The 21,529-nt window shown below is 43.8% G+C and overlaps 1 protein-coding gene across 6 annotated transcripts in view; it reads right to left on the reverse strand.

Annotated features, from left to right (window-relative positions):
• SLC37A3 (solute carrier family 37 member 3) overlaps positions 1 to 18,376 on the reverse strand; it is a 41,878-nt gene extending 23,502 nt beyond the window's left edge. For 2 of the 6 annotated variants that reach the window (XM_070514600.1, XM_014859247.3), the window contains exons 1-5: positions 18,246 to 18,376; positions 10,204 to 10,365; positions 8,857 to 8,965; positions 3,208 to 3,300; positions 10 to 93 (exon numbers count right to left, since the gene is read on the reverse strand). In XM_070514600.1, coding sequence (XP_070370701.1) covers positions 10 to 93; positions 3,208 to 3,300; positions 8,857 to 8,965; positions 10,204 to 10,292 — 375 coding nt within the window. In that variant the 5' untranslated portion in view covers positions 10,293 to 10,365; positions 18,246 to 18,376. Of the gene's footprint in view, positions 1 to 9; positions 94 to 3,207; positions 3,301 to 8,856; positions 8,966 to 10,203; positions 10,366 to 18,156 lie in introns of all 6 variants that reach the window. The other 4 variants (XM_070514608.1, XM_044775275.2, XM_014859248.3 and 1 more) reach the window with 3 other exon arrangements.
• Between the last annotated feature and the right edge of the window lie 3,153 nt (positions 18,377 to 21,529).

Consider the following 21,529-nt stretch of genomic DNA (forward strand, 5'->3'; position numbering starts at 1 on the left):
CCAACTTACCACTAACGCAGAAGAGCACATGCCGAAAGATAGGACCCATCGCAAATTAAGCCGATCCCCAACGATACCACTGATGAAAAGGCCCTAAAAATAAAGCACTTTATTTTACAGTTCTGAACAACAACACAGCCTGAAAAAAATAAGATGCATCATAAAATAGATGGGCAAACACAACACTAGGGTGACAGACATCACGCCTAGACTAGCTGTCTACATCAGTTTCACAAAAGTTTCATGAAATGACAATGGGCTTCTGCCCACTGTGCTATAAACATCTCAGGCACTGAGATGTGGTAATTCACTGCAAACTCTGGTTCCACTTGATCCCCTAACTGCCTAGAAGGAGACTGAAAAAAGAAAAAACCCACAAGAATTATTCTAATAAAATGAGCACACAAATCTATTTCATTTTCTAGAATAGATTAACTCCTAACACCAGTTATCTGCTTTCCCAGAGGGAGTCCTCTTAGCCATCTGCACTCGTATTAAGATGTGCTACATGTCCTGCGGAACGGAAGCTGCTAGGGCGCATGTGTTGCCTGTTTAATCCGACAGGCAGGGAGAGCAGGGAGGTATAATAATGAGCTGGAGACAGGTACAAATGTCCTGCCTTCTGCTCTCCTCCCACTGAGTGGCAGGAATTAAAATGCTGAGGTCATGGCAGCAAGGCAGACTAAAGAGCTAAGACGACACACTCTAGGTCCCTTCCACAAATACGTAAAATGAATAAATATCTTGACTAAAAACCTAAATTGTTTTGTTTCTAATAAATTGACTGTATTAGAGAAAATTTAGACGAAAAATGTCATAATAAATGTCTTTCCCTCATTAAGCTTTACTACCTCAAAAGAGGCATGTGTGGGGCTGGCCCGGTAGTGTTGCAGTTAAGGTCGCACGCTCTGCTTCGGTGGCCCGGGGTTCGCTGGTTTGGATCCTGGGCATGGACCTACGCACTGCTTATCAAGCCGTGCTGTGGCAAGCATCCCAGATACAAAATAGAGACTGGCACAGATGTTAGCTCAGCAACAATCTCCCTCAGCAAAAAGAGGATTGGTGGCAGATGTTAGCTCAGGGCCAATCTTCCTCAAACAAAAAAGAGGCATCTGTGAGTATTAGATCCTATATTCTATAGCTGCCACTCACATGGTCTAATGCTATGCATATTAAAGGGGGTGAAGAAAATCTCTCAATTATGTTTCAGTTTAGGGAATCAATTTATTCCATGTTGCTCCAAATACCTGTAAGTTACAGAAGGAAATGAAGCTCAATATAAAGAATGAATAACCACTGACTTTTCATGGCACTTATCTCCTATGTCCTAAATCTACTTAATCCTATAAATGGGTATTATCATCTCAACTCTATAGATGAGGAAACTAAGTATCTTAAAAAGGTTAAAACCAAGTTTTAAAACTCCATTTTAAAACCAAGTTTAACACAGTTAGTTGACGGTGGTAGAGCTGGTCTTCCCACTGGACCACACTGCCTCTTAAAATACCCATGAAAGGCTCACAGAGACGGCTCGCAGGGAGCGCTCCAGCCCAAGTTGAATGGCAGTGTACTGGGACTTTGCACAGAAACTGTCCCGGGTGAGAAGCTAGGCTAAATCATCTAAGAGCCGCTCCAACTGTTTCTGTAAGTCGCCTCGTTGAAGAAAAGATTTTCCAATAATTACCCAGACAAACACTTAGCAATTACTTTGAGACTTTCACCCAGTATTCCACATCACCTGGACATTCAGAATTAAATTTTTTAAAGAGAGGAAATAGATGCTAGGAGAAAAGGTCAGACTGCTCCCACAGTGCACAGTTCCAGCTGTTGCCACCATTGGTCCCACAGCTCCAATTCAGCAGCCACCACAGACGTTCCCCACAACCAGACAGAAACGCGGGCTGCGTAAGCGGAGAAGATAGCCTCAGACAGAGAACCAGCCCCCGCCCCCAGAGTGGTTCCTGCGACACCAGCCTCTCACGGTTCTCCTCCTTTACTGCCCCATCTCAGCCACCCTTGCCCATTCTTCATCTTCCCTGCTCTAAATACTGAGCCACAGCTCAGTCTTCACACCTCTCCTCTGTCCTCACCTGCTCTCTTGATGATTTCATCCTGTCTCATAATTTTGAAAACCATCTCTATGCTAAGGACACTGAAATTTGTACCTCCAGCCTGACCCTCTACCTTGAACTGCAGACTCATACAACCCAGGGTCTGCTCTTCACCATTTGTGCAATACCAGGTATCTCTCAAATGCAACGTGTGCAACAGCAATTTCCCCAAAGCCTCCGCTTCCCGTGGTCTTCCACCCTGCCGTGACACCTCTGCCTTGCAGCTGTCTTTGATACCTCTCTTTCTCTTATATTCCACATTCAAAACACAACTAAAATCTGCTTCTCCCCACCTCTCTTACCTCTACCATGAACCCAAGCCACCATCACCTTTCACCTTCACATGGGAATAGCCTAACAGTGACCTCTCTGTTCCTGCCTTTGCCCTGCAGCTCCATCTCCTGGAGCAGCAAGTGCGCCTGCCCAAACAGAAGGCAGATCCTGGCTCTTCTCTGCACACAACCTTCCAGGGCTCCCATCTCACTCAGCGTTAAGCTAAAGCGATGAGAAAGGCACCAACGCCCTGCAGATCTGAGCCCCAGCGCTGCTCTGGCCTCACTTCCTGCCACCCTATTCCAGTCACACGGACCTGACTTACCCACCGCAGGTTTTGTTCAAATGCCCCCTCCTACGAGAGGTCTTCCCCAGCCACCCTACTTCAATTACAGCCCCCACCAGGGGCTATCTAGTCCCTTTTCCCGCTTTGTTTTCTCCACAGCACTTACCACCTTCAAACACACTCTGTAATTTACTTATTTATAGCATTGTGTTACTGCTTGTCTCCCTTAGCTCCCACCCGAAGAACATAAGCTTTACAAAGGTAGAGATTTTCCCTGTGTTGCTCACTGATGAATTCCCATCGACTAGAAAAGTCCCTGGCACATGCCAGATGCTCAGTAAATATTCGTCAAATGGATGAATGAATGAATGGATGGGTGGGTGGATGGGAAGGACACAAAATATACACTTCAGCAATACTGAACATTCCTCAGGCAGCAAATTCAAAATCCCTTATGAACTTGAACTATCTAAGCTTTGGAGCCATTTCCTTTTACATCTTTCCTCAATTTGAACACCCCAGAATTCTAACACTTACCACAGCATAGGAGAAGAGGAAAATAGTGTCCAGAGTTCCGAGGAAAAGAGTGGCTTCCTCCGCACTGGGAAACAAATGGTTGCTGTTCCAGACCTACGGCAACACAGGGACAAGTAAATGCCCACTTCTGTAGCGCTCTCCACTCCTCGAAGCACCTTCTCGTACAACCTCCACCCACCCTCACAGAGACCTGGTGACGTGGCAAAAAGCAAACCTGCACTTCGTAGAGAAGGAAACACACCATGCAAAACTATTTGCATAATACTCAAGTGCTATTTGCTTCTTCCCTTTAACTTTTCCACTGATGGTGCAAAAGCCGTGGTGGGTAAAACTCCTGCACCTTAGCATGAATCGAGGCAGTTACACCAAATGGGACTATTAACCATCATGTTCTCTGTGGTCACACTCACAGTTAAAAAAAAGCCAGTTTCACTTAAGAATGTCTTTGGCACATGCCAGATGCTCAATAATTATTTGTCAAGCAGTAAAAATTATTAATTTTATAAAATCTGGCCCCTGAGGACCCTTATTTCTAATAATCTATGTGACAATGGAGAACATGCACGAAGCACTCTGCACACCAGGATCACACGGGGGTCACGAGGAAAAGCACTTGTGCAGTTGTGTGAGCTGCAAGCTAGAATGTCATTCTTACTTGAAAGAATGATTGACGGACAAGCTATACTTATCCAGATTTGGGTATCTGGCGGATACTTCCTCAAAAAAGAATAGACGAACCTGTCACTTCAGGATCCACTCAAAGTACAAGATAGACAATGGCTCTTAATGTAAGGGTATAAAAAGTTAATTGATAAAGTTTCAGATTCCACATTACAACTAACCTTTAAGAAATCGCCACTTGTCATATTCTCATGTAGTATCAAAGACAAATATCCACAATTAACTGAAAAGCTATTAAAATACTTCTCCCTTTTCCACCGTGTGTCTGTGAAAGGCCAAATTCTCTTCATATACTTCAAAGGATCATGTTGCAAGAGACTGAATTCAGAGGCGGATATGAAAATCCACTTTTGTTCTATTAAGCCAGACATGAAGAGATTTGCAAAAATGTAAATCAATGCCACTCTCCTCACTAAGTGATTTTGTTTTGAATAAGTCATTTTTCAAAAAATGTTATTTATGTTAACATGTTATGGGTTTATTTAATTCATTTAAAAATAACTAAAAAAACCAATGTATTTTTCAATTTCTCAGTTTGAACTGCTAAAACAGTAAGTATCTAGAAGTATAAACCACTATCACCAAAAGCTCTTTGGCATCCTCTGACCAAAAAGTTAGAGAACCGCTAAACTAAATGGTAACTGAGATGGGTTGTTACAGAAAAGAAATTTGAACTTTAGAATATGAAAGAGAAAAATCACAATCAGTAATAAAAAAATCTTCAATGGAAAGTAAAATCCCCAAATTAAAAAAGAATAAAGTCTGACTGTCAAGTATTGGGACTGGCTTCTGTCAGGCTTACAGCATCGGTCTTCTCCTCTAACACCACCTCACATCCTGCTGTCAAGAGAGACAAGCAGGCAGCTCCCACAGCGGAGATGGATCAGCATTCAACAAGCCAACTGGGCCCTACTTTCCCCAGTCAGAATTATTTTGCCACATTTTCCCTCAGACCACAAACTTTGACCCTGACGCCATCCGGGCTCGTGAGCACCCAGGACTGAGCACCGCCAGGCACACACCAATGCCGGCTAGAGACGGGGCCTCAAGCAGCGGCTCCAAGCTTCAGGGGCTCTTCTTGTCTCTCAGGAAGTCACCCAAACTCCCTGCCGTCTGCCTTTCACCAGAACTGACAGATTTTAAACAGCTTTCTTCTGCTTCACTGCCAGGATTCAGCTGAAATATACTTTGGGTTGCCTACTTAACACGTAGAAAACAAAACAAAACCCAAACCTAAAAAAACAAAGCAGGACTAACAAAAAGATTCCAAAATAGGATAACAGAAGAAAGCCTAGTGAAGCAAACTGACTTCAATCACACAGCTCAGATAGGGACGACTACACCAGGAGGTGAAAACGGTCCGAGTACAGAATGAATCACCCGGCGAGTAATGAAAGTCACCAATGAAATGACTTTAACATGCTAAAATCCCACACATGACAGTGACTCGAGCGGGCTGCACGCAGGCACGATTATCCCGTGAAGGTACTGGCCTGTCTGTCTGCAGGGTTTTCTTGTGTCGTGCGGGGAGGGGCTGGAGTAAGCTACTACCACAGCTACACGTTGGGGCACTTCCTGGAAGGGTGAACTTATGTGCACACACGAGGTCAGAGTGTGGGTTTCCTAAGTGAGAAGCTCTGTCACAGGGCTACGCGTGGGGGTGGGGGAACTGACACGGAAGCTTCCTGAAGTGGTGAGCAGAGGATGAGGTAAAGCAGACCTATGTGCGGGGTGAGGGGGCCTCTGCCGAAGGTGAGTGGTATCGGGGCAGGTGAGAATCTACTGAGGGCGAGGCTGCTCTGGAGCGCTGAGAACACCCGGAACCCTGCTTCCTTCTCCCGGAGAGAACTTCAGATTCTTACTCTAGTCTCATGGAAGGGCTGTGCGTCTGAAGATGGAAGGTTTTTCAATTTAACAGAACAAATTTTTGTTTATAGCTTTCAGGCAAGTTGTTCTCAAATATTAGATTTAACCATTACCTCTTTTTTTATCTATAAACAGAGATTTTATGTTATGCTCACTTACTATTTTTAATGTCTATCCACGTCAGTGGGATCCCTTATAAATTCTCGAGGTAAAGAGACTATGTCTGCTTAGTTCTTTTTGTAAAGTATCTAAGATAGCTATGCATAAAAATGAAAGCTATAATGAATATGTTTCAAGGATGCTATTTAGGACACAAGAAATGTTTAACAATATATTAACAAAACATTTTTCAGACTAATTCTAAATAATCTTCTGGTTCTAAGAACCTTTCCATTCTGAACAAGAAAGTCTCAAAGGGAAACTAGAGTTCAGACAGTTACAGACCCAAAAGCACAGGAGGAGAGAAAGGTACGCGTCACCCCAGCCACTCCCCTCCCAGCAACAGGCTTCAGGAAAGAAAACACCTAGACTTTAAAGTCTAAAGAAAGGAACAGAGAGTCAGCACTGCTCTCCATCAGGACAGGTCCAGAAATACAAAGATGTCCAGGACAAGTCTGAGCTTGCCATCTATATGACCAGTCCATCCAAACTACTTAATCTGTAGTTCCGAAAAACCGGAATGGTGGAACCTATTTTGGCAGCAATCAGAGTAAGGAAATAAGCAGCTAGGCAGAAAAGTTAACTCAAGTCCAAGAAGAGGTAATAATGTGACATGGTCACTGGCAGGAAAGAGTTAAGCTGGCAGGCCTGAGACTGCTCTCCTTCAAAAAGGCTGACCTGGGAACTTGGATTTTGGGAGGGTTCCATCCGTCTCTGCTATGAGTGGCTCACTGTGCCTAAACTGGTTATACCAACAATGGGGTTTATGCTGAACACCTGCTTTCCTTCTGGGAGTCTGGAATTTTGGTACATGCCAGGCAAAGGGTACCAGCCCCCAGTAAAAACCCTGGGCACTGAGTCTCTCATAAGCTTCCCTGGTAGACAACATTTCACACGTGTTGTCACAACTCGTTGCTGGAGGAACTAAGCACGTCCTATGGGACTCCACCGGGAGAGCACTCCGGGAAGCTCCACCTGGGTGCCTCCAGAATTTGCCCCACTTTTTTGCCCCTTTGCTGATTCTGCTCTGTATCCTTTCACTGTAACAAACCACAGCTGTGCGTATGACTATATGATGAGTCCTCTTAGTGAATCATCAAACCTGGGGGTGGTCCTGGGGATCCCCAACTCAGTCACCGAAACAGCAAAGGCAGCCTTAGGCAGTATAACCAGACATTTACTGCCTAACTCAAATCCTACTGTTCTATACATTGGTCAGACTGTACCTGAAACACCACAGTTAGTGCTCGGTATCACTAAACTACAGGTGAAGGACCAGGGATGTTGGGCCTCAATGAGAGAAACTTAGGGAGACAGGTTTCCTTCAAATAGTCAACAGGCTCTCATGCAGCAGGAATCGACTTAGTAAGCACGGCCCAGGATAAAACCCAAGATCAAAATTAAACTGCAGAACACTTCTACCTCAATATAAGAAAGAGCTTCCCAACAACGAGAGTTGAGTAAAAATGGAATTGCCCACCTGAGAAAACAGGGAGTTCCTTCTCCCTACAAGAGTTAAAACAGAAGCTGGGTGGCCATCCTTCAATAATGACAAAGAAAGATTTTATCCTGGCTGCGAGGTTAGGCGCATGACCTCTCTAAGGCCACCCCATCTGGAAGGTTTGTGACAAGTCAGTTAAGGATCATTTAGACACACTCACTGTGCACACAGCACAGTGAGTCAAGACTCAGTCTGAAATTTAGCCCTCTACCCTTAACACCTTTCCTTTTACAAGTTCCCGATAACTTAAATTTGAGAAAAATTGTTCAAGAGCATCTCCACTAGAATGTAAGCTCCTTGAGGACAGGCCCTTTTTTTTTTTCGTATCTTCAGTGCCTAGAACAGTGTTTATGCAAGACAGATCCTCAATAAGCAATTGACTGAATAACTTATTTACATTTTGGGGGGATATTTATACAACCTTCAAATCTCTGTCAACTTTGAATTGGTCCAAATAGGGGAAATAATTTTTAAGAAATAAAAAACATGCTAAGAGTATTAATATATACCCATAATTCCATATGTAGAACTCGAATAATGTGGTAAAGATTGAATGGAGTGGATTTGTGTATTGAGATGGGGTACTATAAGGAATAGCATCCCCATTCCAAACAGTCATCAGAGAATTTACTTGGTCCACAATGAATACAAGGAACTCGGATACACACTCCCTGACTTCAAGACTCCTAAGCAAGATACAAACAAATGAACCCATTAGAAAGTATGTAAATACCGAGACATTAAACTATGTAACACACAATGTGCACGGTTCTGAAGGAAAATCAGCAGAAGCTGGAAAAAATCTATTTAATAGAAAAAGTGGTATTTTTATCTTGACACAAAGGGAAAAGCAAAATTGAGATGGGTGGAAAGAAGGAGAAAGAGGATACAAAAGATTATGAGCAGGGGCTGGCCCCGTGGCCGAGTGGTTAAGTTCGCGCGCTCTGCTGCAGGTGGCCCAGTGTTTCGTCGGTTCGAATCCTGGGCGCGGACATGGCACTGCTCGTCAGACCACGCTGAGGCAGCGTCCCACATGCCACAACTAGAGGAACCCACAACGAAGAATACACAACTACGTACCGGGGGCTTTGGGGAGAAAAAGGAAAAAATAAAATCTTTAAAAAAAAAAAAAAAAAAAAAAAAAAGATTATGAGCAAAATCTCAAAGGCAGAAAGGAGCACACTACTTGTGAAACTCAACAAAAAAAACAGCCCAGCCAGAATTGTGTGTCTTCCAAACAGTGAGAAATACGCTGGCTGGAATGGTAAAACAGGCCTGAATCAGGGCAAGCTAAGAAATCGGGCAGAAAGTTGGACTTTAGGCCATAGGAAACAGTAAGCCATTTCAGAGTCCTAAGTGGATGAACAAACAAAACAGAACTGAAGAATTTAGGGGTGGGCGCGGTTCCCTTCTTAAGCCCATCCCAGCACTGTTCTGCTCACCTCTACAGGCAGTTCAACTGATTTGTTAAGAGCACTTGGGGTCCACTGCTTAGAGATGCTGACCTTGACATTGCTAAAAGTTTTTCTTGACGCGTGGAGCAACGAATAACTACAAAAGAGGGAAGAAACACAGCTGAAGGAACAGCAAAGAAAACGACATTCAATAAACTCACAGATATATTCCCGTCTGTTTTATTCAACTTTAGAATTCTTCTCTTTAAAAAAAAAAAAAAAGAAGGAAAAAGCACTGCTTTACAAGAGCTACCAATTGAAACAGCCTCTGCTAAGCAAAAGAAAAAATTAAGTAGTCTTCTTCAATATGCGCCCCCATGTTCACTCACAACTTATCCCCGGACCTAGAAGATGGAGACACGACTGATCCCAACCCACTTTAAATCACGGTTGCGGTTCTGTAAAGAATTTTAAGTCTTTAACGACTAGTGGCCACTCGTTGCACTAGCCACTCAGTAGCTTTTGCCTTGGGTCCTGTCTTTCCCTCATATTGATGCTTCCCCCAACCCCTACAAATGGATATCCCCTAAACCAAGCGCCCAAAATTGCCTATCGACTCTCACATAACTAGAGAACCATTTTCCTAGTTTCTGCCTTAAAAAAAAAATCATCATCATTTGTGGTGCCTTCAATAAAGATTAATAATAAACAAAATCTACTCAGAAGAAATAATCAAAATAGTTGAGTCACAAGGTTATGAATAACATGCCCCTAACACCAAAATAGCCTGGTTCATGTCATCTAGAGACCACTAAAGAGAGCCACTGAAGGCCACAGAACCAAAAACATGGACGTTGGTTCAGCGGTGCTGCCTACTCAGGGCTGCTGACACTCAGGGATCTCATGTGAGTTCCCAGCCGCTCACAATTGTCTCGTGCCATCTTTACTGCTCCAGGAGGCCCAGGGCCTTCCCTGAATATGCACATCCTTTCCTCTCACGATCCTCGTTTTAACAAATAAAGGACTTTATATTAGATCAGGGTTTCTCAACCACAGCACTATTGACATTTGGGGCCCCCCAAATTATCCATTGTGGGGAGCTGTACTGTGCATTGTAGGATGGCTAGCAGTATCTCTGGTCTCTACCCCCTAGATGCAAGTAGCTCCTCATCCCCCACCATGACAACCAAAAATGTCTCCAGACATTGCCAAATATGGGCAAAATAACCCTTGAGAACTCCTGCACAGAGCTATCAAAAAGAGTAAGAGGAGGAACAGCCTACTTCACGATAAGCCCATGCCAATCACTGCATTAACCACTGGCCGTGCAATAAATATCTCCCTCAAAAGGAAAAAACAAAAATAACAGGAGATCAGAGTTAGCAACCCACTTACCTGAAGAAGGTGAGCAGGAAAACGACGATGTGGTGATGGCTGAACCGGGACAGCAGAGTTCCTCTCTGAAAAATATTTGGCCAGCCCATGTTCTTCCTGACCTTCCTTCCCACCTTCGACCTTAAAGTTTGGATAGTGAATGGTTTACATCATTTCTTCTTTCTGGAAAGACATAACACATTATTAACATTACTCAAAATAGACAGATCATAAAAAACTGAATTACTTAGACTTATAACCAGTCAGCATATAATCAGACCCTAAAAAAAAATCACATGGGCTATTTGACACCAGAAAACCAGACTGATAGTTACATTTTATAGCTAGTAGCTAGTCCTTTAAGAAGAAATCCTTGACAAAAAATTACATCCTAATAGAAAGAACTCTCATACAAACTGATAAGAAAATTACTAGTTCTGACAGAAAAATGAGCAAAGGAAATGAATAGACGACTCAGAAGACATGAAATGGCTATTAAACTCATCAAATATAAGTTCCAATCTCAATAGTAACCTGAGACATGCTAATTAAGATAAGAAAATGTTTGCATAGTTAAAAAAGACTGTGCTCAACGCAGCTCAAGGTCTAATGACTCCTGAACTCTCCTCCGCCGCTGATGGAAGTGAAAATTAGCACATTCCAGGAAGACAACCTGGCCCTGTTCATCAAGAGCCTCTGACACAAAAACTCAATTTCCACGGATCTATTCCTAAAGAAATAAAAGATGCAGTCAGGTCTATAAACAAAGGTAGTTTTCGGTGTCAAAGGGGCTTTTTTATATTAAAGAAAAGAACTTTGTGTTGGTCATAAGAGAATAGGGGAAAGAGCCAAGGCCACTCTTGTGCCATCTCTTTCCACTACCTCCCCTCACCTCTCCTTCCTCCTCTCTGAAAACAGCATCCTCGCTCTGAAACCCAAGATTAAGTATAACATGAGCATCTAAATGTCACGTCTCCAGTTATGAGTCTGCAGAAACAACCTAAACATGCAAGGAGGGGAACAATTAAATAAATTATGATCTATCCATATGGCTAAATACTAAGTAATTATTTGACATGATGAATTAAGGCCTTTTAATAACATGAGAAAATGTCAAGTGAAAACAGTGGGAGATGACACAAATATATCAATCAACTCTATGTTTACATAATATTCACAAATAAATAAGGAATATACTAGTTGTCTCCGGTAGTGGGATTATGGGTAATTTTAATGTTCTATATAGTTTCCTAAAAATTCTACAATAAACATGTAAATTACTTTTATAATCAGGAAGGGAAACATCCACAGCAGTGGAAAAGTCCTAAAATTTATCTGCATATTAGGAAAAACATTTAATAAGCAAAATGACTTGTATTATAAATATACTACAATAGTCAAGGTAGGGGAGTCAAGAGCTCCCAGTACTAACATTAGCAATCACAGGGCTTTGCCCTCAAGGCTGGGTTCCCTGTAACTGCCACCATTCTGCTGTTTTCATTAGCCACAGCTTGGTAGATCTCCCAAACATTAAATGCTGAGAGACCAACCAAAAGACCATTCTTGAAACTTCTAGATAAAAGGAACAAAGTTGAGGCGGTTAAACTATACTACAAACATTATAGTTGTTTCACATACTGGCTGTGAGCCCTTAGTTACAAGTCAATCTGTATGAATCACAGATGGTAGTCTATAAAACGGCCAGTCTCTTCAGAGAGTTGTGAGACTAAACTAAACAACGTATGTTAGGTACTAAGACAATTATTTTAGCAACTGATCTGCCTAGGATTAATCCCACATCAGTAAAATGTAGCTGATTTCATTTAATCCTTCTTCCTGAAAAACATTAACAAAATTATGAGGGGCCAGCCTGGTGGCGTAGTAGTTAAGTTCACATGCTCTGCTTCCGCGGCCAGGGGTTCACAGGTTCGGATCCCAGCTATGCACCAACACACCACTCATCAAGCCATGCTGTGGCGGTGTTCCACATACAAAATACAGGAAGACTGGCACAGTGTTAGCTCAGGGCCAATCTTCCTCACCAAAAAAATTATGAGCCAAGTAAGACTATAAAATTCCACTCACAAAATCTAAGTAAACTTTCTGTCTGTAATTCTAGGAGGCTACAAAACCAAGAGCTATTAGCGTTACTACTAAATTTACCTCCATCCCCCAAATTAAACATGAAATCCAAGTGGAACAACCCAAGGCTTTAACCATTCTTTATAAATCATAGCTCTCTGAATTGAACACATTCACAACTCAAAACACTGTACTTCATGAGAGGAAAGGGTATGGGTTATGAAAGTCTATGATTTATCAGATAATAATTCCAAAAATGTACGCTCCAACAGATTGGGATTCCATTGCTTTGGCAAAAATGGTTGTGCATTTCAGGGCTGCACAGTTTATACTAATGGCTTTAAATGACTACCAAGCTGTGGGAGACCATGTGGATTGAGTTTCTAAATAAACTCCCTTTTCCTAAGCTACAGTGATGGGAGAGAAAAGGCTTAATAAGTACATTGGGAAAATACTTCTAAACATTCACTGGCTGTTGGCAGAATGCCATTTAAAATGAATACTATTACAACATCTGGTCCTATGTAATTAGAATAATTATTAATAATGCCTTACACTTACCTCCCCTGCATCACAGAAGTGATTTCTAATCACCTGTGAGCTCTGGGGCCCTGGGGAAGCACAGAGAGCTTCTGCCGAGTCTGAATCCGTCAAGCCCATCCTACTTTCTGAGGACCACTTTCTTTCCTGCTCTAAACACAGACTGAACTAATGTCCAACATTTTTTAAGTGTATGTAAATGCTGTTATAATTAATAAAACCAAAATTCATTGAAGTGTTTCTGAATTCACAGTAGCTTGTCATTTAGTATTTTCTCAATTGATGGATACTGAATACTGATCAAGTAAGAACAAGAATTTCCTAAAAAAAAAAAATCTTACTAAAAATAAGATCCTTGCCCTCAGAAAGGATCCAGAATCATTGAGCCACATTCTACTTTTCAAAGCAAGTTCATAATCACTAATTCATCCGATTTGTAATGAAGCTTTCTGGGGTCCTGGAAGATCAACCACACAACGTATTTTCCAGAATGGAACAATCCATATTATGCGACAGATGCTGAATGAAAGATGGCTTCACATGTAACCTGTCCAGACAGAAGGCAATCTCCCCCTAACAAAACAATGCCTTGGAACACAAAACATTACAAAATTTTCACTTTCGTTTTTTTTTTTTTTTGAGGAAGATTAGCCCTGACCTAACATCTACGGCCAATCGTCCTCTTTTTGCTGAGGAAGACGGGCCCTGAGCTAACATCCATGCCCATCTTCCTCTACTTTATACATGTGACGCCTACCACAGCATGGCTTGCCAAGCGGTGCCATGCCCGCGCCCGGGATCCAAACCAGCAAACCCTCGGCCGCCGAGAAGCAGAACGTGTGAACTTAACCACCACGTGATCAGGGTGGCCTCAAAAAATTTTCACTTTCTGTAGATATTTAGAGTCCATTCCAACGCAAATATAATAAGATTTAAAGTTGTCTTGTATTAGGAAAATTTCGGGAAAATATACAAGGTAGAAAGGGGAAAGATGGGTAGAAAAGGAGACAGCACATCTGAAGCAACTGGCACCCCATGCCCATTGTGCCCGTCCACCTCATCTGACACAGGCTTCATTCCACCCCAATCCTTCTTACCATGCTCTCTGGAAATGAGATACGCAGTTAATAAACCCTCTCTATCATTACGCTCTTCTGAGAGCTCCTTGCCTTTCTTGCCTTAGCGGCCTCCTGCCTACCCCTAGATAACCCTGCCTCCTCTGAGGTCTCTCTCTCAAGGAGCAGCAAGCTTTCTTCTCACAACCACTCTTCCTCCTTGCAAGACCCCAGCTTCTCTGAAACACACACCCCAGGCTTTACTGCCCACTGCCCCTCACAAGCATCATCTACTGATCTCCGGTCCCTCCCCCTGCAGACAGCTCCTGCCTCACTGTGCCCCCACCCCCGCCCCGGCTTTTGTCTCATTTCAACATCCAGGTGGGTCATCCATCAGTTCCCGTCCTCTTCACCACCGATCTCTTCCTCCACCCCACAATAAAAACCCACAAGGTCAAAACATGATCCTTGTCATCACCAGTAGTTGCATCACCTCCCAAACCAGATTTCAAACATTCTACTTTCCTTCCAGAAATCTGTTTACCTTCATAATTTCACTCCCAACAGTCATTTTACCTCAGCAAGGCTCCCAATTCAGTCACCTCACCATTTTTTTCCATTATCCATTACCCTCCTCTTGTCCTCACTTCCTTCTTTAACAAACTTAGAATCAGAACTATCCCCCTGATAGGCCTTTTTTCTTGCTTGCCTCTGTCTTCCTTTCCTGTGCCCAAGCAGTTGCGTTTTGCTAGAGAAAAAAAATCACACAAGCAGGCTGATTTCACTTTTTAGATTCAAAACCACAAACCACAAAAGGCATGCAACACTGCCCGGCAAGTCTAAACTTCCCTAATAATTCTGCTTTGTCAACCTCTAAGACAACTATTTCACACTCCTCTCTTTAAATTCCCAGTACCTCTCTCTCTCCTCTTTCATCTACTACCATGGTTTCCCGCCAATGACTCCCACATCTATAGCTCTAACTCAGACCCTCCAGGGTCCCCAAGAATATGGCCAATATACCACTTATTATCCCTCCATGTGTCTAAAACAGAATTCTTCATCTCCTCCCTCCAAACCTATTCCTCCCCCAGCATTCCTCACTTCAGCAAATGGTACCACCATTCCTCCAAGTTGCCCAAGATAACTAAGACTTACCCTTCATTTCTCCTTTTCTCTCAGTTTCTACATCCAACCCTTTACTAAGTCCAGTCTTTTTTACCTGCAAAACATATCCCAAACCCATCCTCTTCTCTCCACGCCCACTGCCACCACTAAGATAAACCACCTGTACCTCCCACCAAGCCTACTGCAACAGCCTCCTGCAGGGTTCACTATCTCTACATCTACTTTTCCAGCCCCCATCATTCCGCACACATCAGCCAGAAAGATATCTTAAGATATAAATCAGCTATCATTCCTCTGCTTAAAATGCTCTGACGGCCTCCCAAGACTCAGATAAAAACATAAAGGTTTTGCCATGGCCTCCAAAACCTGTCTATCCCAGCCCTCTGTAGTAAAGAAGGAAGGCGAAGGGGCAGGGAGCAGGAGAGCTGACGGCTGGGGTTGGTGGAAGGAGGGTAAGGACGAAGGAGGGGACTGCCTGAGCAATGACTGGAGAGGTTGGGTTTGGTTTTAATTATTTTATTAATTTTCAATAGGTAATATACACATAAGGTAGAAAATTCAAAAGACACCAAAGGGTATATAGTGATATCTCCCTCCCTGTTCTCAAGACACCCTGTGCTCCTACCAGTTTCTTTTGCATTCTTGCAGAAGCTATACCTGTGCATACCTTCCAGGCGTAGCCCCTCACACTCCCATATACACAAACGGGAGCACCCAACACACATCATTCTGCACCTTTTTTTCCTCACTTCTCTGAGGTCAGAGGTTCACCCACATGTGCACCTACAGAGCTCCCACATTTCAGTCTCCAACCGACCATCCGGGTGATTTCCAGTTCTTTGCCAGTACACACCATGAGGAGCACATTTCCTTTCTACTCTTTGCCCATCTCGCTGCCCACCCTCACCAGCACCACTCCTCCACACTCACTACAACCTCCCCCATACCTAATCCCTTTCTTGTCCTTGAAACCACCAAGCCCTTTCTTGCTTTGAGCCTTTGCGATTGCTGTTCCACTGCCTGACATGCTCTTCTGGTTCTCTGCAAATGGCTGGCTCTTTCTTTTTCTTGGCTCCTCCTCAAATGTCATCTCCTGGAGCGGCCTGCCCTGACTGCCCTATCTAAAATGTCGCCCTCAGCTACTACCTCTCTCGTCTTCATCTGTTTCCTCCCTTCACAGCATTTCTCCCAATCTAATGATCTGGTTTCACTGCTTACACGTTTACTGTTCACCTGTAAGCTCCGTAAACGCAGTGGCCTCCTCTGTCTTAAGTCCACAGCACACCCCCAGCACCTAGCAGGGCATTTAGAACGATCAATAAAGACGTTCTGAAGGAATGAATTCCTTGACTGAAGGCCAAGACTGCTTTCAAAGTGCCAGGCTCTGTGCTAGGTACTTGCCAGGCATTATTGCCTTTCGTTCTCACAACAGCTTACAGAGGAGCAAACAGACTTTAGAAAGTACTATCTCCTAAGAGATGAAGCAAGCATTCAAACCCAGACCTCACCCTAGACCCCATGTTACACTGTATGAGAGGAGAGGTTAAAATATAAAATATCCCAGTAATTAGACATATCTCACCTTAAACTTAAAGGTATAAATCTAGGATAGAAAAAAACATACCTGATTAGTAATAGCAGTTCTCTTATACAAACGAGAAGGGCATTAGATGGGCAATTACTTAACCCCCCAGACTTTAGTTTTTACGTTTACAAAGTAAAAAGATTATGTGTATTCAAACTAGAAAGAGGTAGGTGGAAAAATATTAAATAGATAGTTGAGCTCACCTATTTTGACTATACTGCGTACGTTGTAATTTAGCCCCCAATGCTCGACACTTACACAAGGATCTTTTTATCCCACATTATCTCACTGGAAGCTGTTTGCCTGTACCACATAAATCCTTTTATTCAACACTCAAGCCTTTCTGTAATTTTCCTCTCCTCTTAAATTGTTTCATTACCACAGATGTAGAATACCTACCACTTATCTGTAAAATTCTCTCATCTTATTCCAGGGTTTCCAAAACTACATTCTTCCTACCTATTTGGAAAACATTCCAAACGCTAGTTTTCAAGATAAAAACCTTTCTCTCGCCCAGCCAAAGGACATCTACTCAAGCCAACAGTCATTGCTGTGACATTTTACTATCACTGATGAAAGGGACAAATGAGGACCTGAAACAATGAATAATACACTTGATCCTAACAGCTGGTGAGCAACAAGACCCGGCATCGACTTGAATTTTATAAAAGTATTGTTTCAGGATTATTTTCTAGGGCAGACACCGGAAATTAAAGGTTAAGAGAAGAATGAAGTCATCTGAAGCCACGTGTAGCCCACAAAAAGGCGTTAAAGTTCTAGTTGGAATCCAAGACCCTCCACTTAACTTCTTTGAGCCTCAATTTCCTCATTTAAGGATTAAATAAGATCATTTATAGAGAGTTCCTAGCAAAGAGGCTGGCACACAGTAAACATCCAACAAATGGGAAAGAAAGAATTCAGCACCAAGACACTGAAGAAAGAAGGTGGCAATTAAGAGTCACATTTTGCTCACCCCAGGAACATATTCTTCTCCCTAAGAACATTTCAGTAAAAGTTACCACGAGATCAACTACAGTCTTGTATTTCAGGAAAACACGAAAACCCTGTGCACACATTCCCATTACTCCCTGTCAAAAGTGAGAATAAACAGACCACGTTCTGTAGATAAGAATCCTGAGGGAATGACGAATAAGCAATCTGACCAACTTCCTTGACTGAGACCATGGGTAGTTACCAAAAAGCAAAGCCCAGTTATTCCCGAAGACCCTTCTCCCTCTTTGGCCTCAGTACATCCTTTCCAAAAGCTTCCCCACCACACCTGAAAAGTATCCCTTCCCCTGGTCTACACTACAAGCTCTTTTCTTGCACAAAGCCCCCGCCGCCGCGCTGGCGCGGGCCCGGCCACCAGCTTCCCCCGGGGTCCTCCCGGATCTTCCCGCTCTCCTCCCGCTGCGGTCCTTGCCGGCCCCCCTAGGCCCCGCAGCACCGGGGGGCCGAGGAGCCAGGCCCGGGGCGGAGGGAGCGAGCAGCCGGCCGGCCGGCCCTGCCCGCGGCGCCACACCCACCGGACGCCACCATCTGCATCTCCGCATCGCCCTCCCCTTCCCTGGAAGCCCCTCGGACCTGCCCTCCCGTGCGGCGGCCCCACGCGCCGCCGCAAGCCGGGTTTCGGTCCTTTTCGGCTCGGGGCCCACGCGCCGCGGCTCGCGCACCCGAGACCCACAGTGATCGCCGCGCTCCGATCCCCGACTCCGCTCGCTCGGGTCCGCTGCGCTGCGCGCCGCCCCCGTCGCCACCTCACCCACAGCGCAGCGGCCAGGGCTTCCGGGCGCTCACGTGATCCGCCCGTCCCCGCGGCATGATGGGGATTGTAGTCCGACCGCGCGGCTTCATCTGCGGGAGGTGAGAGCGGGCCAGAGTGAGAGGGAGTGGGAGGGGATGGCAGGGCGAAGGGCTCTGTGGACCCGGCTGCTGGGGAAGGGTGGGAACACCGGCCGCAAATGTTAGGAAAAAGGCAATGAGGGAGGATAAGATATAATCTGGGGAGAAATGATGTATAGAGCATCTTTTTTCAAAAAAGCTTTATTCGCTCTTTGCTTTTATAGAAAGTAACGTGCTGCTAAGTGTGCTACGGACCTGCCGTGAGGGCGTAAGCTTTAGATTTTGTTTAATTCAAGACAGTGGCTGGCAAAGACAGGGCCGTTAGTCTCCCAGTATCGTTCACTGTTCTCCCCACCCAAACAAACAAATGAATGTTAAGATCCTGGCAGCCTCAAGCAAAAATTAAAGGCCTTAGAACGCACAAGGCTGAACAGGGGTCCTATGCCCTACTGGGCTCTTTCAACTGCTGGGGAAATATAATGTAAAAAAAAAAAAAAAAAACTTCTCCTAACCCAGAAAACCTCTCCACAAAGGTAGTAGATTAGAAAACAGTTTTATTATCGAAAAAGCTTTAAACCAGAACGTGATGCACGTCGCTGGCGATGCACTAAGAGATTGCCCCCTCGTATAGCCAAGGAGACACAATCCATTACATGCATGTTCTCAAGATAAACAGTCACTAGTCCTCAGATGAGAGGACTTGACTGGACACTCTGTTACACATAGTTTGTCCTAACTTTATCACAGTGACTGGGGAAACGACCTGTGTTGGCTTATCCAGGAGAGAAACAAACTTCTCATATCTTTAAGACAAGAGAGAGTTTTGCAAATTGGAGCAAGGCATGCACAGAAGTTAGGCTCCCCTCCCACAGGAACTGGGAGTCAGGGGCACTATCTCCCTGGATGTTTGCATTTCGAAAGATGGCTGCCAGGGCCTGGAGGAAACATTCCTGAGTTGGGCGACTGCCCGAGGTTATTTAGCCATTATAAAGATATACATATATTTGAAAAGGAAAGAGAAAGAAATATTGAAAGAAAAGGGAGGAGGGTATCTCTCCCCTTACTTTCAACAGGGAGAATTAAGCCTCTTATTTTTAATTTGTATCTGCCTTTGCACAACACAGTGGTACTTTTATTTCCAGTTGCCTGAGGGTGTGTGTGGCTAGGGAAATGTGATATCAGGGTGAGTAACAATAAATCAGCCAAATGTTTCACTTTTATTTTAAAAAATGTATTGTGGGGGCCGTCCTGGTAGAGTAGTGGTTAAGTTCACCCGCTCTGCTTGGGAGGAGGGGGACAGGCAGGGGTTCAGGGATCCCCATCCTGCACAGACCTAGCACTGCTCCTCAAGCCACGTTGTGGCGGTATTGGGCATAAAATAGACGAAGATATCACAGATGTTAGCTCAGGGCCAATCTTCCTCACCAAAAATAAATAAATAAATAAACATCTGGTTTAAAATATATATATAAATCACATTCATAGGGACAGAAAGGAGAATAGTGGTTACCACGGGCTGGGGGAGGGGGAAATGGGAGTAACTGTTTAATGGATATAGAGTTTCAGCAGGGGATGATGAAAAGTTCTGGAGATGGATGGTGGTGATGGTTGCACAACAATATGACTATATTTAATACTATTGAACGGTACACTTAAAAATGGCTAAAATAGGGGCCGTCCCATGGCCAAGTTGTTAAGTTTGCACACTCCACTTCAGGGCCCGGGATTCCCCTGATTCGGATCCTTGGCGCGGATGTGGCACCACTCATCAAGCCATGCTGAGGCGGCGTCCCACATGGCACAACCAGAGGCACTCACAACTAGAATATACAACTATGTGCTGGGGGACTTTGAGAAGAAGAAGAAGAAGAAGAAAAAGATTAGCAACAGATGTTAGCTCAGGTGCCAATCTTTGAAAAAAAAATGGCTAAAATAGTAAAATATATATATTGTGAAATATATGTGCGTATATATACATATATGTATGTGTGTGTATAAAATAAGTATATAACCCGTATCACCACACCCAGGTCAACTGCCTTCTTCCCCAGAGCCCAAGCTATGCTCTTGGCACTCGTAGTCATGTTGATGGAGAGGGTCTGGTGCCGAGGGTCGGGATAGGGAGAGGCAGAATCTCTCCGGGACCTCCATAACCATCTGGACATTTTATCGTTTGGTTTCTACTTTTAGATGCTCTGCAAGTGCTGGATGTGAGTCAGCTGAATTTTTTTTTCTTTAACAGTAGCCACAAGGAGAAGAAGAAAACATTTTGACACCTAACCTCATTGACATCGACATCTAACGCCTTTTATCTCCTGCCCCCTGCCCTTACATTTGTGGTGGATCTTGACCTACATTTCGTTTCCAAGTCACAGACGGCTGACTGTGGCTCTGTCTTTTGTTTTTTTTTGCTCTACCTACCAGCACTGGGTTTCTTACCCAAAAGAGAGGTTCCTAAAGATGTGTAAACGGAATTTGGGATAAGATAAATCATATTTTAAAGGTTCCCTGAAGGAATCATAGAAAGGAACGTTCTTGGATGGTGAATAAACTGGCCTCTATTTCAGTGCTTCTCAGTCTTTGTAGATCTCAACCCACAGTAAGAAATACATTTTACATCACCCCCAGTACACACATGCATACATCCAACTGACCCAAACTTTTCACAAAACAATACTTGGCCTTACGACATGAGATACAGTCTGAAATTTTACCCTAATCTCTTCTGTAAAAATGCTGGTTGCAACCCACTAAAACTGATTTCATGACTCATTAATAGGATGCAGCTCACAGTGTGAAAACACTATACCAATTTAAATATTTTATCAATCCACATGTTTCTGTTTTGCATATTGTGCCTATAGTTTGACTGCCTACATGTTACATTCTATATGGTGGAGGAAATCTAGTCCCTATGAGATGAGAGGCGGTAACTCTTCCAGACTCTGTGGGGAAAAAAATAGGGAATATTCACCTCAGCTTTGTGCTTCCCCTGCCAGCATGGGGGACTGATAAACTCTAGGTTTCCTCCCACCTGGAAGTTAACCTTTGTTCTGAGAGAGAGTTTTTGAGGGAGGGAAACAGAAATTTTTTTTCCAGCTCTTTCTTCCCATAC

Source organism: Equus asinus, chromosome 1, assembly GCF_041296235.1.
Source record: "Equus asinus isolate D_3611 breed Donkey chromosome 1, EquAss-T2T_v2, whole genome shotgun sequence".
Classification (NCBI taxonomy): domain Eukaryota; kingdom Metazoa; phylum Chordata; class Mammalia; order Perissodactyla; family Equidae; genus Equus; species Equus asinus.